At 48.0% G+C, this 25,562-nt stretch overlaps 6 protein-coding genes across 6 annotated transcripts; 2 read left to right on the top strand and 4 right to left on the bottom strand.

Moving 5' to 3' along the window:
- Nucleotides 1-891: 891 nt before the first annotated feature.
- Nucleotides 892-1,596, top strand: UCRPA7_2791 (putative class ii aldolase adducin domain protein; the record flags this gene model as incomplete). The annotated part of the gene is made up of 2 exons (XM_007915359.1): nt 892-938; nt 990-1,596. 2 exons carry the CDS (start codon nt 892-894, stop codon nt 1,594-1,596), a joined length of 654 nt encoding a protein of 217 aa, XP_007913550.1.
- A 1,938-nt stretch (nt 1,597-3,534) lies between these two features.
- On the bottom strand, nt 3,535-5,238 carry UCRPA7_2790 (putative high-affinity glucose transporter protein; the record flags this gene model as incomplete). Its single annotated transcript, XM_007915358.1, has 2 exons — nt 3,535-4,549; nt 4,808-5,238. The coding sequence occupies 2 exons, from the start codon at nt 5,236-5,238 to the stop codon at nt 3,535-3,537; spliced, it is 1,446 nt and encodes a 481-aa protein (XP_007913549.1).
- A 1,868-nt stretch (nt 5,239-7,106) lies between these two features.
- UCRPA7_2789 (putative cellulose-binding protein) lies at nt 7,107-9,677 on the bottom strand (the record flags this gene model as incomplete). Its single annotated transcript, XM_007915356.1, has 5 exons — nt 7,107-7,190; nt 7,459-8,028; nt 8,421-8,454; nt 8,910-9,399; nt 9,653-9,677. 5 exons carry the CDS (start codon nt 9,675-9,677, stop codon nt 7,107-7,109), a joined length of 1,203 nt encoding a protein of 400 aa, XP_007913547.1.
- A 348-nt stretch (nt 9,678-10,025) lies between these two features.
- Nucleotides 10,026-11,178, bottom strand: UCRPA7_2788 (putative methyltransferase domain-containing protein; the record flags this gene model as incomplete). The annotated part of the gene is made up of 6 exons (XM_007915357.1): nt 10,026-10,159; nt 10,223-10,449; nt 10,501-10,676; nt 10,794-10,831; nt 10,887-11,013; nt 11,146-11,178. 6 exons carry the CDS (start codon nt 11,176-11,178, stop codon nt 10,026-10,028), a joined length of 735 nt encoding a protein of 244 aa, XP_007913548.1.
- A 5,618-nt stretch (nt 11,179-16,796) lies between these two features.
- UCRPA7_2787 (putative amidase family protein) lies at nt 16,797-18,710 on the bottom strand (the record flags this gene model as incomplete). The annotated part of the gene is made up of 3 exons (XM_007915355.1): nt 16,797-18,131; nt 18,187-18,298; nt 18,352-18,710. 3 exons carry the CDS (start codon nt 18,708-18,710, stop codon nt 16,797-16,799), a joined length of 1,806 nt encoding a protein of 601 aa, XP_007913546.1.
- A 4,518-nt stretch (nt 18,711-23,228) lies between these two features.
- UCRPA7_2786 (putative nad-binding rossmann fold oxidoreductase family protein) lies at nt 23,229-24,533 on the top strand (the record flags this gene model as incomplete). Its single annotated transcript, XM_007915354.1, has 1 exon — nt 23,229-24,533. One exon carries the CDS (start codon nt 23,229-23,231, stop codon nt 24,531-24,533), a length of 1,305 nt encoding a protein of 434 aa, XP_007913545.1.
- Nucleotides 24,534-25,562: the final 1,029 nt, after the last annotated feature.

The raw sequence follows: 25,562 nt of genomic DNA, 5'->3' as shown, positions 1-25,562 counted from the left end.
TGTTGGTCAGCAGTAGGCACTGCTGCCCTGTTTCATTGGAAGCCTGTTGAGTATCATTGAATCGGGCGTTTGCGTCAGAATGTGAGTGGTACCCCGCGCCTCAGAATGTGAGTGGTACGCCGCCGCCTTGTTAAACCAATCGCAACCTACCAAAACAAAAATGAGGTGCCCACAGGGCGGATGGAATGGCCAATGAGGTCGATGTTTGGTAAGGAGTACAGGGCATTTTCGATGGCCATTTGGAGGGCTGAGCGCCCGCCAACACTGCCAAAGCCCTGGAGGTTTAAATACATGCCTCTCATCCAATCGATGTTCATTTGTTCTCTAGAAAAATTCGCATTGCATTTAGTGCCGGTCGAGTAAAACACAGGTACTAACACACAGCACACAAAACGACCACCAAGCTCAGTCAATATCTGTTAGTAAGAGCAGGGCTTACAGATTTGCGCTTGGGCCATAGATCTGATTGAGAGTAAAATAAGCTATGACCACCATTGGAAACTGGTCTTACCTGCCAGAATTTCGGGTTTGGAGTACGCGACTCTCAACAGATCAACCGTATTCGCCTTCAACGACCATATATCAAGAACCTTCAGTGTAGATTAGGTAAGAGTGAATGCCTATAACGTATAGATTATATAACCAATTGATCGACTATATATTTCCCTGCAAGCTTTCCGGGGCACATGCATCCGTCTCGGAGCGAAGCTGAAGCTCCTCATCTTTGATGGGAAACCATTTCCACAGAATTTGGCCATGTGTCCCAAGATTACCTGCCCTTGATTGGCTTTGCTTCTTGACACTTATATCTCACATGAGTCAAAAACTTTTTGTTTCATGATATCATAAATTTCTGAAGAGCAAAGTTGAAAGAAACAGAAATCATTCGTCATGGCCCCATCTCTTACAACCTATTTTCAAGCCGATGCCCATACTTCGTTTAATACAGTTCAGTACAGTAAACTCCAATCAACTGACCCATCTTGCAGCGGAGCAAAGCAAGCCGGTGTTGAAGTCCAGCTACAGAACATTCCTTTGCCACCTGTCTTCTCAAACAAATACGAGGAGCGCGAGTACCTCGAGGGTCGCTTGACTCTAGCGTTCAGAGTCTTCGGAAAATTCGGCTTTAACGAAGGTGTTGCCGGCCACATCACTCTTCGTGATCCCATCATGACTGATCACTTCTGGGTGAATCCCCTAGGCACCTCTTTCAGCCTTATGAGGAAGTCGGACTTGATCCTGGTTAATAAGGATGGAGAAGTTGTCGACGGTGGCTCTAACAGACTTCTCAACAAGGCCGCGTACATGATTCATCATGCTATTCATGTAGCAAGGCCAGACGTCAACTGCGCTGCTCACTCACACAGCCTCTACGGTCAGACATTCTGCACGCTTGGACACCCGATAGATATGTTGACGCAAGACTCGTGCGTCTTCTACAAAGACCTTGCGGTATACCGCCAGTTCAAAAGCGCCGTACTCGCCAAGGAGGAAGAGGAGAACATTGCCGCCGCTCTAGGTGGCAAAAACGCATGTCTTTTACAAAATCACGGCTTGCTCACTGTAGTCCAGACAGTGGAGTCGGCCATCTTCTAATTCGTCTCCCTTGAGAAATGTTGCCAAGCGCAGCTGATGGCGGAGGCCGCTGCGGTGCAGTGAGTTCCCATCGACGAGCAAGAGGCGGAATTCACTTTCCGAAGTGTAGGAACCTCCGGTGTTGGTTGATTCAGTGCTCAGCCCATGTTCAAAGTAATGAACCGGAAATTGAAACAAGTTAATTGGACTGAGAATATCACCCGGTTATCAAAATCCGCTTCGGCTTTGTCTGATGTTTTCACGCTACAGAAATGGTCACTACTTTGAGTACTTTGAGCAAATCAAGAGTGTCGAATTTTAAGGCTATCTCAATTGCGTAGGTTGTAGTAGGTTCGCTTGTATGCCTTAAATCTGAAAGGATGTGTTGGACAGTATAAATACATTTAAGAGTATGCCCCCACACTAAATGAGGATTCTAGCTCTGTATCGATGATGTAATTGAAATAAAATGAGTCTATCTAGGATCTTGCCATCATGTTAAAATGCCCACTGATTGAGCTAGTTTCTCATTGCTTCGGAGTTGATTGTTGATAACCTAGCCATTGTCTGACTTGTCGTTGTTCCGTTGGTTGTATCATATAGCGCCCGCCGAGAATCTCTAGCCTTGATCTCGTCGGCCGAAGCGATGTAGAAGTTAAGGATTTTGAGAGCCAGTAGGGCATCTAAGTTGGGTTTATGAATCCTGGTCAGGGCATCCAGCCACTTAGTGAAGAACACTACTTAAGCCCTTTCCTTTGCGAGTCGTCTTGTAGAGCGGGCGGACACCAAGTCTTTCCAGTTAGCAGAATGGGGATTTGCCAAATTGCAGACTTGGGAAACTGTCCTCTCACAGTCATGACGTATGACTTCTAAACACACGGGTTCGTTGGTATTGTTGGATTAGTAGGACAAATATCCTTCTATGTATTCAACGTCATAAGGCCGCAACAGATTGCCAACCTTTACACTACAGACGACATCGAGATAAGTTGGATGTCGGTCAGTATTCAGACATTGTATTGACCAACTGCTGACGTTTCATCTTGGTGCACCGCCGGTGCTGCTCTTGCTGTGGAAGAAATTATTGCTGGGCCCTTTTGTAAGAAATGCGCTCGGATCAAGCTACAAATGTTCATGTCTGTTATTGGTCTTAACACCCTCTACGGAGTCATGACCCTAAGTGATGACGAGCACGAGAAATTAACACTTGCTATAAGTTCAAGGTATCAGCAGCCATTCATTTTCCGAGATTAGTTTAGATAGGTGACAATTGTTATTGGACTTTTTGTTGGATGGATTGAGGTCATTGCGATAGTCATTGCTGGCCTTGTCGTGCCTCCCGAGCATATTGGATTAGGATCCGCATTGTTTGCCTCCACCCGAGCTGTTACCGGGATAATTGTGAGTAAGTATAAATGGGTACTCGAATTAAATGCCGGAGAAGGTCACTAAAGCGGCAGAAGTTGCTGGCCTATCACCGGACCAAATCCCCAAGCTGATCGTGGCGGTGAAAAGTGGCGTGTCGACTGCCTTGGATGAAATTCCTAGAATTAACTTCAGTGTTAAAAGCAGCTATACAAGCAGGCATCAAGCGAGCGTATGTGGCCTCCTATAGCACCGTTCATTTGAGTAGGTTTGCATTCGACGGCATTGTATTGATGCCTGTCTCTTCGCGACAAAGGATATGGACAATTATTTCACTGCTTTCCTGAACAAGACAGTCGATGCTCCACACATTGAGGCAGAGAAAAGGCAGGAGAAGACTGAAAGCTTGGACAATAATTAGATGTTCTCTGGGAAGCATGAACATCACATCCGTGGTCGGAATTTGCGCTGGTCATGTAAACATTTGATCCTCAATTCCGCGGCTCTGAACGAATTGTAGTTCGCGGTGTTTTCTGCTATATTCAGGAAACCTAATATCCTTCAAGACTGGACCATTTTATGGCCCGTTTAGTACTACTTGGCAACCTGGGCCTCATCACCTTCGGTTGGGTGTTCCTTATGTTCCTCTGCCCAAGCATCCTCCAACACCTTACCACCCTTCTCTTCCAACTGTGTGATTTGTGCTCCCAGTCCAGTACATACATATCTCTTGAAATGCCTTGTCTTGACGTTATTCTGGAACATCTCATCCAGCTCCTCCAGTGAGCGATTCTTTGTTTCTGGAACCATGAGAAACACCCACAGGATCGCTAAAACGGAGAAGCCACCATAGATGAATGTAACGCCTCCACCGAGCCTCTTCTGCACGTAAGGATTGACAAAATTGATTGGTACTGACGTGACAAAGCTCGCCATTGACGAAAGGAACAACGTCCGCTCACGAAGCTGGCCAGTACCAGTTTCAGCCGCAACTACCCAGCAGCCCGGACCCCAGGTAAAGCCGAAGACGCAATACCACAAAATGAGCAGAGCGGCTGATGCATTGGAGACAGAAGACGAATAATTACCAGCACTGCCGGTGGCCGTCGCAGCTCCAGTTCCAAGCATACAACAAGCAAGGCCAACGGCGCCCCAAGTCAGCGATCTCCTACGGCCGATTCGATCAAAGGTAAGGAATGTGATGATATGAACTGCAAAACCGCAACCTGTAACCATCATATTGGTTCGGAGGGGATCAGGGAAACCGAGCTGCTGCATGAATGTAACGATGAAGTTCTGAATGAAAGATACACCCTGTGCCTGTTGCAGGATTTGTACACCCATGGCAATTGCTGTGCGTCGCAGGTTGGAACCTTTGAAACAGTCCAGGATAGATGTAGCCTTGTGCAATTCACGCTGCTCCTCGACTTGCGCCTTGAGAAGCTGAACTTCGTGGGGAATTGCTTCTGGGTGATTTGAAAGAGACTTCATGACTACCTCCGCCTCCTCGTAACGGCCGCGATATACAAGCCAACGCGGCGACTCGGGGATGAAGACGTACATCGAGATATAGCCGACAGGAACAATTAACTGGACGAGAATGACGACTCTAAATTACGTTAGATTCATTCTCGATTGACGAAAACTGATCAGTAATGCCTACAAGTATTGCCATCTATCTGAGCGTGTTTTAGACGCATAGACCACGATGCATGCTAGGAAAGTACCTAACGAAGTGAAGAAACTGTAAAGAGCCAAGAAAGCGCCTAAGAACAAAGCTTCAGTATGATATCATGCGTGCAGGATAGCCATTGCCAATGAGAAATACACACCTCTAATGCGTGGTGGAGAGCACTCAGAGAGATACATTGGCACGCAGTTCGATGCTAGACCGATACCTGAGTAGACAATAATTCTGCCAACAACCAACTGCCAAAATGATGTGACTGCCGATGCTTCGAGTGCCACACCAACGAGCATTAGACCGGAAATGACTAGGAATGACTTCTTTCTGCCGAGCTTGGAAGTGACGAAAGGTGCGAGAATGCAACCAATGATGATACCAGCCGAGCCGGTGCCTGTTCCGACAGAAGTCTTTTGCGAAGGGAGGGCGTAGGCGTCAAGATCCGCATCGTACTCGCCGTACTTCTTCTTAAATTCGGACAATCCGAGCGCACCGCCCCACCAGCCATTATCGAAGCCAAATCCAAGGGCGCCCAAGCTTGAGATCAAGCCAATAGCTACCAGGCGCCAATTGAGGTCCTGGTAAAGGGGCTCGTCCTTCAGTCTAGCAAGCATCGTGAAAGTCGGCGTATAAACCGTCTTCGACACGTTTTAGGGTGAAAAGAGGTCCTTTGATACAGACGAGAGAGGCTACATGCTGGACCTAAGGAACACAATGCCCTTCATATATCAATTGCAGACGAGGCTCGTGCCTTTTTGCGGAGGCCCACGGGTACCCCACGATGTGTCTTCCTGCCCTGTTTTTCCACATAGACCGCCGAAAAGGGAAATGCTAAGCACGAGTTATCCTAAGTAGGAATTGCAGGTTCTCATCCCGCGATCGGCTTGATCCTGTGGGGCCGAGGCTAGTGTAGGATGGCAGTGGAGGTGGTGGGCTTTAAGGAGCGAATTATTCCCGCTGTGCCAATGATATAGGATGCATGGGCTTTAGAGAGCTAAACATTGCTCCATAGAGTAATCGTCTGGCATGCAAGCCCTTTTAGCTTTTCGTGTTTCATCCACATCTATCATCATCACGACGCCATATTTCCACTAGATATAATTGAGCAGTTGCGTTTGGAAGGTCGCATCTACAAGACATGATACGTTGAAAGATCGATGCACTTCTCTTGGAAACTACAACTGCAATGCCTTCGACGCTCACGGCCGCAGTTCAATCAGCCATCCTCAAGGCTGCGGCAAACTTGACAGCCCAGCTCGCGGCGCGATATAAATATGAAAATTCACATCCGCTTGACTGGCAAAGCATCGTCGAATTCGCCATTTTTGGCTTGATCCAAGCTCAAATCAATTCATTATGGCAGCAGTTTCTTGAGGATTCATTCCCAACTCGCAAAAACAGCAAGTCTACCTCGAGGCCGAATCAAGAAAACGCAATCAATTGGTTACATGTCTTCACGAAGCTTATTCTCGACCAAACATTGGGGCAGTTCATCATGAACACAACGTTCCTCGTTTGCACCAACATCGCACGTGTGGACAAAGGAAGTCAGATTGTGGAAGTAGTGCAGCAGAAGATTTGGCGCATCATCCAAACAGGCTGGAGAATATGGCCAGTGGTTTCATTGTGTAATTTTCTCTGGGTACCTGTGGAGTATCGCGTGGTGGTGGCCTCTTGCGTTGGCTTTGGTTGGAACATATTTCTGACTCTTATTACTCTGGCCAAATGAGACTGTGATTGCTTGGATACTTAGATTCAGGCATACTACACTATAATGATACAATTTCCAGAGAACATGTATGCCTAGAATGAGTCAGAATTACTTTGTATATCTACTCGTCTATATAAGGTATGGATATGGCCTTAGACTTGCCTGTTGAATGGCACATTTTGCTATGCAACAGGGAATCAGTCTGTCTTAGTATTCATAATTCATCATGATGTGTTTCTTCTTGTCCTCCCAATAATGTTAATGAGTCCGGTCCTAGTATGGTGAACACAACCCGCCGATATGAAATGAGCTTTCCATTCGAAACTTCTAAGATTAGATGCAAGTGCTTATCATCTCGCGGGTGCTTATTGCGACCTTCCGCCCGAAGGACGTCTTTCGTTGGTATTGTCGCGGTAACCTTGGCCGAGTCAGTGTTCTTCAGTGCGAGGGTTGATACGTCTTTCGCGCTATTTTGAGTCGATGATGGCTCCAAGTACTGCCACCACTTGTACGACAACTTTCCGCCATCAGGATCGCAAGACGATGATGCATCGACGATGATCTCTTGCCCCTCCTTCGCAATAATCTTGAGTACGTTCCGGGTTGTGTCTCCATTAACAGAGACAACTGGAGCATGTTGCGCTCTCGTAAACTCCGGTTGGGCCGACCACTGCATTCGTGCAGCAAAATCGGTCTGAAATGCCTCTCGCCATCTCCACACAGTAATATGCGATCCCATAAGGGTCTTGCCAGATTGATCGACCACGACATCTACAGTATCGGCAAAATGTCCTTCTCCATAGTTGACTGGCCCATATCGGCCACCCCACGAGCCCCATTCCGGATATTGGGGATCTGATAATCCGTTAGGGATCATGTATAGGAGCGAAGGCGTATCCCCTTCGACAATGAACTCGGGATCTGGGTATTTTGCACCTAATGCGCTGACACTCTGGATATTGGATTCGATCCATTGAGATGACACTACGGCCTCGTCGGCTTCACATGGAAAGAAATAGTGTGCCTCTCCAGAAATTCCAGACCAGGCAGCCAGTGCGTAGCGGTTGAAGTGATGTACGCTAGCAATGTAAAACAACTGAGGCCAATTGCGTCGGATCCAGACGCCAGTATTATCTTGGTCGGAAATGGCATACGCACGTAGCTTTGAGACGAACTTTTCGACCTCGGTGGATGATCGTGTGGCGTTGACGTGCCACAAGGCTTGTGCGAGAACAGATGAACCACCCCATACAAGTACCCAGGTAGGCTCATCAGAGGCATCGACGGCACTGACCAGCAGCTTCGAGCCGTCACTATCCTTTGCACTGCCAACGCCGTCCATACCATAGACAGGTAGGCCAGAGGTGACCAAGCCTCTCAAATAGGCTGCCTCAGGATAGCCATCCGCATGTTTCCGCAAATTTGGCAGCACCTCCTCGTATGCGTCAAGGATGCCATAGATTTGGTCGGCGCGAGTAGTGTCATTGAGCCACACACTCGTGGTAGCAACTATTCCTTGAATATCGAACTCGTTCGAGTAGACAAGGAGGCGAACAAGCGACTGCGCATCATCGGGCTCATTGGCGATATCAGTGAGCACGAAAAGCCTTCGCTTGTCGGTCGGTGTGATCTGGCATTGACCATCTGACGTCGCTCCGGATGACGCAACGCCGAGGCTCAAGAGAAGGATGACCTGGAGGAAAATTGAACCCCATGCCATGATGCAACAGGACTGGTTCAGCGTCAACGTAAGTAAGATTGAAAGGAACGATGCTCGCAGTGCCGGCTCGTTTCAACTACTATAATTCAACAAGGCTGGCCCTAAGTAGCCGAATATAGCGCTTGAGATTCCCTATTTCGGCCCGCTCCCCATCATTCAATGCCCGGCAAACGGCACCGGCATGAGAAAGCTCTGAGTGGTTCATTATGTTGTAATTTTACGGGTCTGTGGATATGCGCTGAGTGTGGGGTTGTGGAGTGGGTGAATAACTACTGGCCTGAGTCAGTTCCCAATGACGATCTTCTCGATTACATGATGTCCGCTAGGCTTTTCCAAATTTAGTTGCAGTCTATTCCCATCCCTACAGTGTACTGAGTTTCGTTGACCATATGTAACGCGCTATCTCAAGCTAGAATCCAGTCATTTGTTCATGGTAGCCGAACTACGTATGAAATTATCTCATGATATCAAGCACGATATTATACGCTCAAATAGCTCCAGGATCCAAGGTTTCTTTTATAATTTGACGGAAAGATGGGGGAGAAGACATGTTTTCCTATTCCTCGTCTAATTCCAATCTCGCCGTCAGTCGATCTCGTCACCCGAGCAATAGACTAGCTTCTGGATTTCCAATCTCAGATCAAGTTCTTAGTAACTCTCGGTGTCTTTTAAACGCTGCGGTAATGAAGCTCCGAAATTCAACTGCTAAGTGTTCCGCATGCTCATCAAAGAGGACTTGGGGGGCTGCCGCAGGGAACAAAAGCCTCAAGATGAAATGTGCGCCATCTTCTGCGTCCTTGAACTCCTGTAAGACGTAGAACAACACACTACCATCATCCAAGCTTCCGACGAACTTCACGTTCGAATAAGACGGGTCGGCATACTCCAGGATGAAGTCAGGGAAGGTGCTGTCGTTGTGAAGACGAACGCGAGCTATATGCTCCCCAATGGTCTCGATGATACCTATCGGGTAATCAGGGAGAGCGTAGTGCTCTGGGTGCGCTGGGACCATTGTGTTGAGATAAAAGCCCCTTTTCCCTTCATGTGTCTTGAGATCCTCCACCCACTCTCTCTGCCAGGTCATAAATTGGCCAACAGTAAGCCCCTTGACCTTCAAATCAATGCGAGACTCTTTATACTGGCCCTGGGATTCGGCGATAATGCTTTTGTAGTATTCATCGGCCTCCTCAATTTGCTTCGCAATGAGATTAAGCATTGGCTGTCCGGCGAGCAGGGTTCGCAAGTTCCGGAGGGCCCTCCGCGACGCTTTCAGCTCCCAGGCATCGACTGCGTCGTCTCCAAGAGTAGGTCCACCGGGGTAGAAATAATCGATCGACAAACCTGCTGGTAGAGCCATATTATGGGTTATAAGAATGAAACTGCTTGATGATATCTACGGTTTAGAAGATCAGATTGAGCATGATGAGAAGCCTTAGACATTACGAATTTATATACGCCAAACAGCGCAAGCATTTCATGGCAACACACGGGTATCTTGAGGCCCGAAACAACGGACGGGACGAGTTGATCATTGCGGAAGCCGATGATGTCGCCGCCCATTTTTCACGGATCACCGAGTGCCGACCTGCCGGCATACCATGTGCGGTCGGGACTTCAATCATTGGTGTTCCTCACAAATCCGCAACAGGTAAAAGTGGATCGATTAGATCTCTCGGAGGTCACGGAGCCAACCGGAGCCGACGAACAACCGTTTGATTCCGCAGCCAGTCCTAGAATGGTTACAAATCGAATACTGAACGGACGACTTGAAATCGTATCGAGTGCTAGGTTTCTTCTTTCTTGGAGATGTGCCAACGCTATGATTTATCAAATGATAGGGATATAAACAACTGAAAAAGGTATCATCATGCTATCGCTAACAACTTTCATTCTGGCTTTTGGCCATAAACCACATGGCTAGAGACTGTTTAGCATTTTGCTAAGATTCAAGTGGAAGTGGGGATCAGAACTTACAAATCCATAAGGGCATGAATGTTCGGATTCTTCAGGTCCTTGCGTACTTTGGCAAGCAGCACCAAAATCTCCTCCACCTTCCACTTTAGCACATTTGTGTACAGTCTCATGGACAGCCCCTCGAGGCCGCCTGTTATTTGCATGTAGTTCATTATGCCAGCCTCCTTGAGCAATGGATCCTTAGGCCACGGACCAATGGGAATCTTGTACTTTTTGTGGACGATGTTCTGGAAGCCCGCATCCTTGGCCCATCCTTCCAGCTTCGAGCCTGGGTTTGGGTCCCTCTTCAGTTGCCGGGCAGCATCGAGGAGTGTGGAGATCCAGAATAGCAGGGGATCCTCTGGTTTCAGAGAGCCGTCGTCGGAGTAGTACTGTAAGTCGAAGTCTTGAAACTCAGCCCAGCCACCGGGCTCCAGATTACTGTTCATTAGGTCAGTCGCTCGTATAGTCAATCGGTGGGGTAAGACGCACTCATAGATAGTATTGACGAGTTTTGGCCACTCGAAGATACTGGCAGCCATATATCGACAGAATATCCAGTCAAACTTCTGGTCGTATAACCATGGGCTTTCAACGTCGTCGACTTCGAATTTGACATTTGGGGGAACGAAAGTAGGCATATTAGCACTAAGATCGTTTCCAATGACCTACGGTGAGGAAAACGGATGAATCAGCAAGGAGCTTGACAATTTAAAAGGCGCTTTGCGCCTGGGCTGGAGCGAGCCGTTACAAGCCAGTCAACCTGGACGCAATGGGGATCTTACAGTAGCCTCTGGGAATTCATCACCGATTGATATCGCCCCTGAGAAGGTTAGTCGCTAGCAAGTACGCGAGCAGTGAGGGGACAAATGTCTCACAAATGCCGGTACCCGTGCCGATGTCCAGAATGAGTTTGGTCTTGTCCTTATCGATTGGAGCTTGGTATAGCCCATCAGTAACACGAGTCACTATGTCGTGAATAAGTAGGAGACGGTCCATCTCCATCTACAGCAGAAAGTCTGTTAGTTCCTCATCCTGGTACCACTCGTGGGCGTATCCTCACCTCGTCATTTGGTCGCGAATATCCTGGCCAATGGTAAGTAACGTTCGCACGGAGCGTATGAGGACTGGACTTACTGCCTGCTCGGTAGGCATGATACCTTCGGCCATGTTCTATGGGGTAGTTCTCGACACTCGAAGCCAGAGAGGCTGTGTAAACGGACCTGTTTGCTCAGTCCACTGATCAGCAGGGCCGCACCAATGAGGGACATTCGAGACCAATCCCTTACGCGCTGTCATCAAAAGCAGAATCATTGTCGTTGAACTTGCAGATAAATCATCAGTATGATCCCCGGGATACCAAGAGAACCGGGCATACCGTATCGTCGACCTCGATCGGCGCGTCACGGCGCGCCCCGGTCGAAGAATCCCTAGATGCTGGAGACTTCGCTGCCGGGGTCGTGATCTCGGCGGCAGGTTGCGCCGGAGCGGGCTCTTCCGGGTCTTCTCCCTTGTCAGCCATGCCGGATGCCCTAAAAGGATGGGAAGACGGATGTCGATCTGCAGCCCTGTGCTGTGATGTGCTATGCAGCAGCAAGGCTCGCAAGGGTTCGTGGAGCTGTGTGGAGGAGCAGCAATTGACCTCGGGCGGAGTCGGACAACGCGGGGTTTTATTCTGACCGCCTTCACCACCGAACGAACGGCCGCCGCGGCGTGCTAAGTTGCCGGGATCTAGACCCTGTTCTCGCCTGTCAATACCCTGCAAAGATCTGCCAATCAGTGCGCTGTCGACGCCTGAAGACCTCACCGGCCTGCTGGAGCTATTGCCTGCAGTAGGTAGCAGTTGCCGTCGTTCCTCCAATGACATTGGAAATGGCATCACTAGATTCACTACCTATGCGAACTCTCTGGCAGTGTGGCAGCTAGTCTCGACTTGGCCCTAAGTCGTTCTCGCCTTTCTTTAGCGGGAGTAGCCGCCGCCATCCCCGCCTCCCATGCGCCAAGTCTTTGACAATTAGGTAGTGTGACATGCAAATCCCAAGAGATATTCCTTCATGGGCAATCCCTTCTTCTATTTCACTTGCTCTGTCTACTTTTAGGCTTTGATGCAGTTGTAAATCTTTATTATGCCTAGAAGGTTGCCATATATAATTCTTGCCGTTTCCAACGTTCCGTTTCCAACTACGATGTACGTTAATCTCATAGTAGGTGAACATGTCCAGCCCGATGCTATCCCCCCTTTCTCGTACCAAACGTGCATGCATAATATCTAGCTTCATATCTCAATATTCATCCTCTTGAAAGAGTATTTTCACGCCGCACGCCTGCCTCATCCTCACCCCAGTGTGAGCGTCTAGCAACTCTTGGGCCCCTCTGGCAGGGTGAGCACATGTCAGCTGTAGTATTCTTCTAGAATCCAGCTGACCCGAATTTTAGTTGCCGGACGATTGATGATATATACCGTAACCGCTAACTCACATTTCAGCCGAACGGCATATTGAGGAGACTTTAGTGCTTCTAACTTAATGAGAACCAAAAGACCACGATCGTAAAGCCTTGAATCGCCGTGAATCTTGTCAGTATTGAGCCACCTATATATCGGCTTTTGAAGCTCTCAAAGTTGCCTTCATCATTCACAAATAAGAATTAATCTTCAGGCTACAAAGTCTTGGCCAGCTTCTTGATCAATGCCATAGCCTGGCTCAATACTTGTTGACATACTGGTGGTGAGTATTTCTCAATGTTGCCATTGCAGCAGTATAGATCCGTAAAGTCGCAGTAAGGTTGGGTAAAACGTTATCAAAGTCCCTGGACATAGCAAAGATGAATGACAAGTCTACCATCAAGTGTTGAATGGGATTTGTACCACTTTTAATCGGGCTGTTGGCTAAGTCTCTTTCTTCAGCACATTCGTGCGGCGACACCGCGATGTGCTAGTACGACCACGGTGAGTTTCAATCGTGTCTACCTTTGGGACGTATCTCGCGGGCTACGCTACATGTTCCTAGGGTTCACGATGATGCTAGAATTGAGTCAACGATGTGTATAAATTGTCTAGATCTTCTCGGTTGCTTCATCTTCGATTGAAATCGTCCAATGATATCTTATGCCAGCTTTGCATATGCCTATCGAGATTCTTCTTACGCGATGTGCCCTCCTTGGCAAGCTTGTAGCTGCACCCTGGATATTCACAATACCACCGTGTCGTGCCATGCGTCTCGTTGACATGACGGTCGCGAGCACTGCTGAGAGCAAATCCCGCATTACAGCCCAGCACGGTGCATTTGTATGGGAGGGTGTGGGTCTTGATGTGCCTACTGTTATATCAAGTCAGATTAGCTCTTTGATTGTGTTGTTCGCATCAGACCACCTACGTGAGAAGGCGTTTCTCGGCAAATGAGGCCTGGCAGAATTGGCATTGGTGGAGGTTTGAAGCAACCGAGCCATCTTGGCCATCGTTACTGGTATGTGGGTGATGGTTTGAATGAGTGTTCTCCGGCCAAGGCTCTTCCTCAATTTGTTCGTCCTGTCCAGCAGGCTCTCCAACACTTGAACTACCCCAATCATACTCCGGTAGAGGGCCTTCATTCCGGGACTCAACCCAGGCAGGGTCAATGAACTGAAGAGGCTGATCAGTGTTAGAATTTCGATGTCCCTGGAGTCCAGATGACCCTTGTGGAAGTGAACTAGATATAAAAAGCCCCTAACAAAATAGATGAGATAACAAGCGAGCTTGCTGGCGAAAAGCGGACGAAAACCAAGGAAGAAAGACAATGGCCGTAAAAGGAGAAGAACGAGATTGAGTGAATGAGTCGGTTGAAAACCAGTTGTAAAGAACGGGTGCGGTAGCACCACCGGGGCCGACCGTGAAGAAAGGAAGGAAAGAAGTTGTCAGAGGGGAGGAGAGGAATGATGCACATATATAATAGTACGGTGGAGCAGCAGGTCACACCCTCCGGTTCATGGGTGAGGCTGGATATCAAAACCACCCGAAAGCTGATTGGCCGTGAAGCAGAGTATCCCTCAAAATCTGCATGGCGTTCTTAGTGCTATTGGAGATCGCCGGTCCAATCATTTTGAAATAGTGGTCTAATGATAGTAAGGATATCCGTGCCATCCATTCTCACTCTGTGACATAAGTATGAAAATAACATCTGAGTCTCCATTGTATTATATTGTTAGTCAAGTCAATGGAAGTTCCGCCCCCCAAGCAGAACAGAAAGCTTTTTTCTCTCTTTCCTCCCATAAACATTCTTGAAAATGTCTGCTTTATTTTGCTGTGAGGCTGTTAAGCCATACCGCCCTCAGTATCTCTTGCATCAAGACAAATTCAGCTCTTTCATAGCATGGGGTGCATTTCCCAGAACCTCTTCTGTAGGCACTCAAGAGGAAGATAAACCCAGTCTTGCCGAGACAAAACCACCATTTGCGGTGCAGTTTGTCCGACAGGTCAATTATGGGCCTCTCGAGGCCAAACGTTACTTCGTGCCTGTCGAAGGCAAGGAGAATGAATTCATCGAAATCATAGAGGACGACCTTATTCAGGCTAATTTTCAAAAGTTGAATTCGTAAGTCAGCCATGTTCTCCTAAGTTAGAGAACACCTCATGTATAGAATGCTGACCATTTGGACATAGGTATAAGAACTACAAATGTGACGACCACGACAAGTTTTTCGAGGTCAACATCTATCAAAAGGACCCAATCAACAAACACCACTGGCGCGTGAACTTGGCTCGTCCAGCTAGCTCGATTGATCTATAGATTAGAACGGATTGTCCATGCTGTTACAGGACTTTCGAAAGACTATGTTGAAGTGGTTCCGACGTCTCTTTCTCTACACTCTTTTACATTCGTGATTAGAACAATTCAATTTATGTCCTAACTTACTCCTCTCACCTACAACGATTTCCACTCCGATCTTTGAATGAGGAGCCTAAATACCATTAACATTTCATGGATATGACATATGCGAGGTTCCTTGTATCATCTGGATTTTTGGAAACAGTGCCCGATATCTATTCAACCTTGCGAGAAGCCGTGAAATCTGATAGCAATGTTTTTATGGGCAGCTGATAGAAGTGAGGTCAAGAGATCAACAAGATCACAGTAGTAAATTTACACCCTTTTTTCTTATTATTGATATATCATACATGAATAGTGAGTTATGCAGCGTCGACCAGTTTCTTGATAAATGCCAATGCCTGGCTTCCATACTTGTTCACATACTGTTGGTGAGAGTTGGCATCGTTGCCGTTGCAGCAGTACGGATCAGTGGAGTCGCAATAAGATTGAATAATGGACGGGTTAGCAGGAGAGCACTTGTATCCGCTGGGACGGGCCGCAAACTGGTTTGATTAGCTTAGGATCTCGAAGAAGGAGACAAAACTATCGGTGGCTTACTCCTCCAGCCCTGCAAGTGCCGACATTGTACGAAAGACCGTTCACATTATGGGGGTCTCCCATGAAAATCGCTGCTTTGACTGATGCAAGTGCTGCACCAGTAAGAGTTGCACCTGCGCCACCACAGAGGGCGTTGTCCATGATTTGACCACCCTTCAGATCGATCAGTATTTCTCAACGGAGCTTTCAAGAATCTTAATTTCTTACCTGTGAGTATCCAATGAGCACAATCTTGGTGTTAGGACACTTCTGGTTAAAGCTCGTCACAGCTGATACTACGGCTGCTGTGCCCTGGCTGGCCGACTGGTCGTAACTCACTCCACCGCAGTTACTCTGGCCACCACAAGCAGGATATACAATGGCTTCGGCAGTGCTACCTGGGTACGCTTGAAGAACCATGTTCACCAAGCCTTGAGATGTTCCATAGCCCTGTGGTACAGTTGTTTCGCGTGCTCCGTAGATGTGCACATTAGGGCAGGAACTCTGTCGTTCTTCCAAGTCTAGTGGACTGGAGCTGACGACGCCTGCGAGAAGAGGAAGAATTGCTGTAGGCTTCATCTTGAACCAAGGGTGCTCCTCAAGTTCGAATGCTGGGCTGGATCAACTGTCGAGAGACCTATATTCCATCTTTGACAGAGCCAGGTTTTTATATGTGAAAATGCATGACTTTGAATTGGGTATATAGTGGGGGTGTGAATCCGGAGTCTCCATACCGGGATCGGACGAAGGGCTGCCACCTCTGCCTTGTTCGGGGAGGCGAAGTCTCGTCGAGGTCCACCTGACCAGGAATTTGGAGAAGTGTTTTCTTCCGAAGCTGTATACTGTTTTATTCAAACATCTTCATTAATATCTGTAAGACGACGTGCCGCTTGGGGTACAGGGGCAATGCCGAACATTCTTAAGATTGGCCAATTATGTTCTGACATTTTGTGGAAGTAGCTTGGTGGCTAATTTACCCCGTGGGGATCATGGATTTATGCTAAAGTGAACATTAGCCTCCCTCATGCAATAACTCCTTTGTTATCTCAATTACAACGTCGATCCATAATTTTCTTACATGTTGGTAATTGTGTGTATGCTGTATTTGTGAAATTGAGGCCACCCCAAGCTTCTCTAGGGATAGCCAAAAGAAATCTCTAACAAGAAGAGAGGCCGATCACTGCAACACTACACCTCTCAAAGGTTACGAGGGACATGTCTCAAGATACGATAGAAAGTAGTATGGGCTAAAGGTCTCGCTTCATCAAGTACGATTATGAAAAGAGGGGGGAAATTGTAATCCACAAGGTTCTCATACTGGTACACTTTCAATGTTGTCTTTGGCCATGAGGGTCTTACTGATTTTGTATAACACTGCCCACGAATGATAAGTTGACCGTTACTCCTCTACTTCGAATAATCTACAGGCAAGTTCCTAGCCCACCATTCAATAAATGCAGGTTTCTTCCGTCCTTGAATCAAATCATCCAAAGCGCTACCATATTTGATCAACGTAGGCTCACTCCACGCGGTGCCAATCAGTGAGATTCCCACAGGTACACTGTATGCATTCTGACCTATAGGTATTGTGACCATTGGATAACCAGCCATTGCGGGGAGATTGGTTGCACCACCACCTGATGGAGTCAGGAGCGCGTCGAGCTGAATGGTCGTACCGTTAGGATATGTATAAGCCAAAGCGGCATCAATACCTTCAGTGCGAGAAACATTGTTGAGATATTCGATACATTCGTAGTAAGAAGAGTTCATTGCGCCCTTGGTCGCCGCGCTATCGAGAAATGCATCCTGGCCGGACTTGAAGCCAGCAACTGTACCGGGTATACCACCCTCCACACCTGTATACTGAATATTGAAGGCGATGATATCCTCGATAGACTTGACGTTGGTGTTGTTCAACTCAGAAAGATAGTCACGGATGTTGTTGTAGAAATCGACGTTAACCCTGTAAAGAGCGTTCTTGAGGGGGGACGGTCCAGTAGACCAAGTCCAGCCAGAAGGCGAGAGAACCTCCTTATAATGAGGAAACTCGGTGCCATTGATGATAGTTGCACCAGCGTCCTTGAGCCGTTCAACGACTTCCAGGAGAGCTGCGAGATCTCCAGCGTTACCAGTCTGATTCCACAGGGATGCCCAAGGCAGGCCAAAAACGGCACCTTGCAGGGCATCCCTGGTGGCCAAGAACTGGGTGTAATTGCCATCTGAGGGGCCCTTTTGGGCAAGGGTGTAATTGTCTCTAGGATCGACACCAGCAATAGCCTCAAGAGCGTAGATCGCATCTTTGAAGGTTCGGCCAAATGAGCCGACAGTATCTTGATGAATTGACTCAGGGACAACTCCAGCTCGAGATGTGAGGCCGACTGTAGGCTTGAAGCCGATAATGCTAGCTCTTCGTGCTGGGCCAATGACACTGCCATCTGTTTCTGTGCCGAAGGCGATAGGAATCATGTTAGCAGCCACGGCTTGAGCCGAGCCCGATGAAGAGCCACCTGGTGCCATGGACAAATTATAAGCGTTGCGAGCTTGGCCACCACGAGCCGAGTAACCGGATGATTTAGAGTTAGATCGCATAGATGCCCACTCATCTAGTGTAGACTTTCCGAGTAGTACCGCACCTTTCTCACGAAGAAGCTTCACAACATGGGCATCTCGTGGGACAATAGATCCTAAGAGTGCGTAAGATCCAGCCGTGGTCTCCATCTTGTCTTTGGATGCAATGTTGTCCTTCAGATATGTAAGCCTCACAGTCAGGATAAGAAAGAAAGGGAAAAGGACACACCTTCACAACCACAGGAATACCATGCAAAGGACTGCGTAAAATCCCAGCAGCACGCTCCGCATCAAGCTGGTCAGCAATGAGAAGGACATCGGGATTGACCTCAAGAACAGCACTTGATGGCAGTTTAGATAAGCTCAAGATGCGATGGAGTCATAGTGCACATACTTGACATATTCATTCAGTTGAAGGATACGGCCGAGGTAGCACTTTGTAAGTTGTCGAGAGGTTAGAAGTCCGCTCGACATCCACCCCTGCATCTCATCAATGGTGGCCTCCTCCAAAGTCAGGCCGTGGCAATCGGGCATGGGGAACGGGGGCTTTGAGCTGCCGCACGACTTTGGAACCTGCGTGCCATTGGGATTAACCCAGGCATGAGTGCCAACATGAGGGAAGTAGTAGCCGTCTTCGGCAGGATAGGGTGCGTCAAGATCTTGTAGAGAGGGGAGACCTCGAACCACAGCGAAAGCGGCCGTTGGCTGCAGCGCCGCAAGTAGGCAAACGTATGAAGTTGCAGATTTCCACATTGTTCAATGGTGTGGCAACAAGATAAGCCACAGCCCCGTGTGACAGGAGCAGAATGCGGCTCTTTATGAACCTGCGATGGACTTTTGTCACGTCTCGGTTCCAGCCCGCCGGTGACGGATCATGGGGAAGCTTCAATAGTCCTGCCATGGAATCGGACCACTGATGAGACTTGTTGGTAGTAGTGACCTTAGCGACTGATAAGGATGGTGATGTTTATCCCCACCCATCGTCACTAACCCTATCGCGGCCCAAGCGCGCGGTCTTTTCCTTAAGACTCCCTTGTAGCCTGAGATAAGGTCGTCGGATGCCCGATGTTCTGGACGTACATACCCAGTTTTCAATGCATCTTGCGGGAACGGTGCTACTTGGCACGCGACTTTAGCAGTCCTAGATCGCTCTCATTGCCCGGCAATAGCACATTACCAATTCTCTTCAGTCATGACTTGTTCACGGAGAACATTTCCTCCAGCAACTATTCATGAGTCATGAAACTATTCCTCAAGACCATGAGCGATACCATGAAAGGAACATCGTTCGATCGTACATGATGCCCAGCTTTATAGCTCTATAAAGTCAAGTGACTTCCAAAGTTGCTTGTTTTCTGGTAAGACTAGATAGAGATGCTCGTGGTATCCGATGGCGGAATTGGTGGAATGCGCAATCACACCACGCCGAACTCTTGATTAGTGCACCAAAGCGTGCGCAAATTCGTATGATAGACGTGAGGTTGGCGATGACACTCATTTTACAAAGCCTCGGAGCACGCATCATGTCGTGGAAGAATGCCGTGAGAGCTTATTCAGCAGGCAAAAAGGAATACCCCGCCAAATTTGTCAGCTACCATTAGCTATTCGTAGTGGTGGTGCAGGGCGCGGGGAAGCCAAACAAAACCACACTACGCGACGCCCATGCCCAGCAAAGAAGAGCGCCGAGATCACATCACCATGCCGCGAAAGCGCAAAGTAGACACAGAGCAAGACAGCTCCTTGCCAAAACGAAAGAGGACTGACAAAGTAGCTGCAACGGCAGCAGCGCGTGAAAATGAAGAAGAGTCTGGCTTGTCAACTTATTCAGTGTCTAAAGTCTACCGTCTCATCGAGCCCGGGCCGGTGCTGCTTGTTACTACGGGGTCACTAGCCGAAGGAACTCACAATGTGATGACGATTGGTTTCCACATGATGATGCAGCACGAATCTCCACCGCTTATCGGCGTCTGTATCGGGCCGTGGGACGCAAGCTTCGCGTCGTTAAAGTCAAAGCGAGAATGCGTTCTGGCGATTCCCAGTGTCGAGATGGCTGAAGTTGTGGTGGATGTTGGCAATTGCTCCGCAGACGACGATGACAATGTCGACAAATGGACACGCTTTGGCTTGGAAGCACTGCCAGCAGAAAAAGTCAAGGCACCGCTGGTTGGAGGGCCTGACGTCATTGCTAATGTTGAGTGTGTTGTAGAGGATACAAAGATGGTAGGCAAGTATTCTATGTGGGTGTTGAAGGCAGTGAAGGCTTGGACCAATCCATCCAAGAAGGACGGTCGCATGTTTCATCATCGGGGTGAAGGGACCTTTGCTGTTGACGGCGAGGTGCTCAATTTACAGGACAGAATGACTAAGTGGAAAGAATTCCAAGATTGAAATATGGTTGAGGTATTGGAAGATACAACGCATCAGGACTACTCCTTTGTTGAGGAAAGAGAGCACACGAAAGGCTTCAGATTTTTCTGAAGTTCACACTCCATCAAGACTGCTTAGGGGGAATGCCGACGCTAGCGCTTGATTTGAGACTAGTATGATCGTGGAGCTACACGAAAGCCACGAGTGCCGATTGACCACCAGTTCTCCAATCAATAAACGTAGATGAAATCCTCGTTCTTCAGATCCGTCATATCATGAAGAGCATTGTCTTCCTCCAATGTCCTATGCTGTTGGCGATCCGTCCCATCCTCAAGCTCGACTGCCTTGCTATCTTCCATCTGATCCTTCCTCATCATTGACTCGTCGAGAATTTGCGCATTCTTGCCTACTTCCTCTCGTCTTTTCGCATGGCGTCTATTGAGGAACATAAGGTAGAACGGGATCAAACTGCATTTCTTAGTCAACTTGCGACATCCACAGGTAGTATCAGTGACTTACGCTGAGAGGATTCCGACCAAAACGAACATGATGAGATTAGCAATCAATCCAGGACGATATAAGGGAGCATCATCGATGGAGTATAGAAGTGGTCCGATAACGTTTCCCGTACACATTCCGATGAAAACCATCGCAGAAGTGCATTTCTTCTTCGTATCCCCAGCGGTATTCTGGGCCTGCCAAGCATATATCATCGGGGTGATAGCTGCCATACAAGAAACCTATTTCATCGACTGAGTTGAAGACTCTTAGTGGAGAGGCAGGTAGACTCACCAGATAGTAACCAAAGAGAAGAACGCCTTTCTGCTCACGCGGCACAGTAAGCATAAGGATGGCTCCGATGCTTGGCAAAACAGCAGTGCCTGCAATGACGAGACCTTTCCGCTGAAAACGGGTGGCCAGCCAACCAGTCCCGATGATTGCTATGATTTGGATCACTCCAAAGGGAATATTGAAAAGTACCGTCTCGAAACTGGAGTATCCAAAGGACTTCACGATTAAGTTTCCGAAAGTTGAGATCCCGCCACTCGCAATCCTGCTGCCAGTTAAATGGTTTGTCAACCGACGAGAATAAGCACAAACTTACGAGATCGCAACGATAGCAATGAACCAACACCAAGTCTTCAGATCTAAAAGAGTCTCCCAGACATGATCCCATCGCCATTTTCGAGAGGCAACTCCCATTTGATTTGCTCGAAGCCGCTCGACAGCGATAATCTTCTCGCGTTCTTTCAGATATTTTGCTTCCATGGGCGAGTCGGGCATTAAAATCAAAACAACAGCAGAGTAGACGACTGTAAGCAGACCACAGAAAAGGAAAATGACCTGATACTTATATAATGTCTTGCTCTTAATATGCCCAAGACCGTATGTGAACAGACTTCCAGCGATGAAAGTAAAGCCATTCATTGCGTTCCAATAACTGGTACGGAGAGTCTGCTCGCTTCGCCTCCACCACATCTGTGTTACAGCAACGCAAGATGGTGCAATCATGGCTTCAAATGAACCGAGCACAAATCGTAAGCCTAGTAAGGCTGGAAAGTTTGTGCAAGCAGTCATTATGGTAAGAGCTGATCCCCAAAGAAAGATAGCGCAACCGATAACTTTACCCGTAGGGAGTTTGACGAGGATGAAGGCTGCCAATGGCTGCATAACCAGCTGAGCCAGATAAAGGATCGAGCCCAGCCAACTGTACTGCTTCCCATGTAGGTTTGCGTCGTCTGACAATCCAAAGATAGACACATAACTGTTCACACTTAGCGACTTTTGGAACAACAATCACCAAAATACTGCTTGGTCTTACCTGAGAGAGCTTTTATCTAGCTGCTGGAAAAAGTAGGCTCCTAGCAACAATGGAAGTACCCGAAAGTCGATACGGCGGAGCACCCTCTTCTCTTCCTCATAGGTAAAAGATGTTTCGCCATGAGTTGCAAGGAACTCTGCAGCCTTTTCTCGTGCAGGGTTTGGAGTAGGAGGGGTATCACGAATCGGTGTGATGTCGTCCCCAGTATCAGTTGCTGTTGCAGCCATCTTGGCTCTCAACAACCTTTGACACAAGCTAGCTTTCTACAAGAGTGAGGTTGATGAGCAAAATATAAAAAGTCGAGACTAACTTTGCTTTATTGAAATCTAGAGTTGCATGCTTAACTGCATGTTGGAGGGTCATATTGCCCTTATCAATTGCGTGGCCCAACTCCAGGTAATCGGTATCCTATTAGCCGGAGGACATGAGACCCCATCTCAATCATTTACCTGGGTGCTGTGCCGTTAATGTGCCGTTGACATGCCTTGGCACAGCAGGACATTGGACGAAGGGCTTCCACACATCTCAACACGGCACCTGAAAAGCAGCCAGAAACACTGGACGAATAGATGTTAGAACGCATCCTATTGGGGGAATAATTATCATCTGTGGAGTTTGCCTAGCTAAGACCATTGCCTCAATCCAAAGAAAGAATTATCTGGAGAAGCCATCCTATAGTCTACCCTTTTTTGTCCAAGGATCGTCGTAGGAAAGTTTTGGCTTTGCTGACGATTGGTAGTCGCGGAGCTTCCCCACACTGTTCCCCAGCTGACAACTGCCATGGCTAAATTCCCGGCATGCGGGGGCGAGCTCGCAGCATTCACAAGTCCGGCTAAATTGTCAACCTCCACCTCTTGGGTGGCTCGGGTTCTGGGTTATTTGCAGCCGAGACCCGTGCTTCATCGTTACAATAATTGCAGTTCTCGGACCTAGTTCTACAATCCGCCGTGTTGCGATTTTCATAACCATCAAAGCACATCAGAGCCACTCTTCCATCATCTTGGAGGCAAAATCTGAATTACCAGTTACGATTTCACAAGCTATCAGCGTTGGTTCAGCAATCACGCCGCATTGCTTCCAAGATGGCCGAGACGGTGACAGGCAAGAAGCGTTATGCGCTGGTTGGTACTGGCGGTCGGTCGATTTTCTTCTACTCCGCCATCGCACAAGACTTCAGCAAAACGTCCACTATTGTTGCCCTGTGCGATACCAATCAGACACGAATGAACTTTGCAAACTCGAAGCTGAAGTCTCTGGGCCATGCCGAGGTCCCCACGTTTCTTGCAACAAACTTCGATCAAATGATCAAGGAAACAAAGCCCGATGAAGTCATCATCACAACGATGGACCGCACGCACAACATCTACATCGTCCGCGCACTAGAGCTTGGCTGTAACGTGGTCACAGAAAAGCCGATGACCATTGACGCACCTAGATGCAAAGAAATCTTCTCTGCAGTTGAGAGAACAGGGAAGAATGTCCGGGTCACGTTCAATTACCGGTATGCGCCGCATAATACCAAGATCTTTGATCTGATTCGATCCGGTGCCATCGGTAAAGTAACAAGCATTCACTTTGAATGGATGCTGAACACCTCTCACGGAGCGGATTACTTCCGCCGTTGGCACCGAGACAAGCGAAACAGCGGCGGTTTGCTCGTCCATAAATCGACACATCACTTCGATTTGGTCAACTTTTGGCTGCAGAGCCGACCACAGACCGTATATGCTCAGGGTGACCTAAAATTCTATGGACGGGAGAACGCAGAGGGCAGAGGAGTGACGAAGTTTTATACACGTACACATGGGAGCGAGGCCGCAAAGGATGACCCATTCGCATTGCATATGGACCAGAATGACCAGCTGAAGGCTATGTATCTGGATGCAGAGCACGAAGATAGCTATTACAGAGACCAGAGCGTCTTCGGTGACGGAATCAGCATAGAGGATACAATGAATGTTCTCATTCGTTACAAGAACGGAGTGGTCATGACCTACTCACTCACCGCATATGCACCTTGGGAAGGTTTTCGAGTGAATTTTAACGGAACCGGGGGTAGGCTTGAAGTTGAAGTGGTGGAGAACAGCTACGTCAACTCTGGGGGCGATCAATCTCTTGAAGGCTCGCTTGAACGGAGAACAATTCTTCTACGACCGTTGTTCGAAAAGCCACGAGAAATCGAGATTCCGGAGAGCAAAGGCGCTCACGGAGGCGGCGACAGCGTTCTGTTAAACGACCTGTTTGGAGAGCCTGTCTCAGATGAGTACATGCGAGCTGCAAGTCATGTTGATGGTGCAGCATCGATACTCACAGGCATTGCTGCAAATAAATCAATCGCTACCGGGCAAGTGGTGAATGTCGATGACATTCTTGTTCTACCAGAGTAGAAAGATCTGTGACTTTTAGGTCTGCTACGGGGCGTACCGGAATTGGGAACGAGAGATAGATATTTACTATAGACGGTATAAGATAGTTAAAATTGAACGATTTACAGTGGTTGAAGTCGTGTAATGTGCCAGGTGCTGCCTACGAAGCATTCTGTAGCTTATGCATGGCTGTATTACATTCAAGGCTGCATATTGTATATTCCCCGGAAGATTTTTTATATTAACTTTCAAGAAGCATTCCATTCAATTGGACCCTCAAATTCCAAACTTTGGTGTGTCCCTTCAAATTTGATGTAGTAATCAAAGACCAAATCATACATGTTGATCTAAAATCCAATAATTAGTTGCCGAGAATTACTACTCACTCAAACAAATAATTCGGATGCCACTACGAGTGGTTCTAGAATTGAACACCTATTTGGAAACTATTGACACCAATGTCAACTCCTTCTCTCTCGAGTCTCTGACCAGGATCGACGGGTCGACGAAATTGTGATGGCAGGGTTTAAGTCCTGTGCCGCACACTATAAGCGCCCGGGCTGCTTAAGCCCAATACCTGTGGTTCTGAAACACCTCTAAAGAGGCGCATTGTATCATGCTATGTTGGTCATGGCCCTGTGGAGACGTTGATAATTAGCAATAAAATCCCTTTTTCTACCTTGTCGCCTCGAGAATCTTCGCTCGTGCGCATGCGTGGTCGTCGTAACTGTGAGCGCTGCATTTTCATGCGATTCCACAACCATGTCTTTCTCGCCGGATGATGTAAAACAGCCGCTGACGCCGACTGTTACCGAGCCAGCTCTGGTGGAGCAACAAGAAAATCATCGTTGGCCTTTGGTGATGAAGGTGGCCTGGATGTTCTTCAGCCTGGTGGCTGGAATCGCATGTGCTGTTGGGCATCACATATTCTATAATCAGCTGAACGGGACAACGCCGCCGAATACTTCCTATAATGTTTGGGGATTCCCTCACGGTATTTCGAAACAACAACTTAATATATCTATCGGGAACACTCTGGTGTTCCTTACA

Source organism: Phaeoacremonium minimum, assembly GCF_000392275.1.
Source record: "Phaeoacremonium minimum UCRPA7 unplaced genomic scaffold PA7_03_scaffold_206, whole genome shotgun sequence".
Taxonomy (NCBI): Eukaryota; Fungi; Ascomycota; class Sordariomycetes; order Togniniales; family Togniniaceae; genus Phaeoacremonium; species Phaeoacremonium minimum.
Note: the sequence above shows the minus strand (reverse complement) of the source record. Positions and strands in the feature narration are given on the sequence as shown.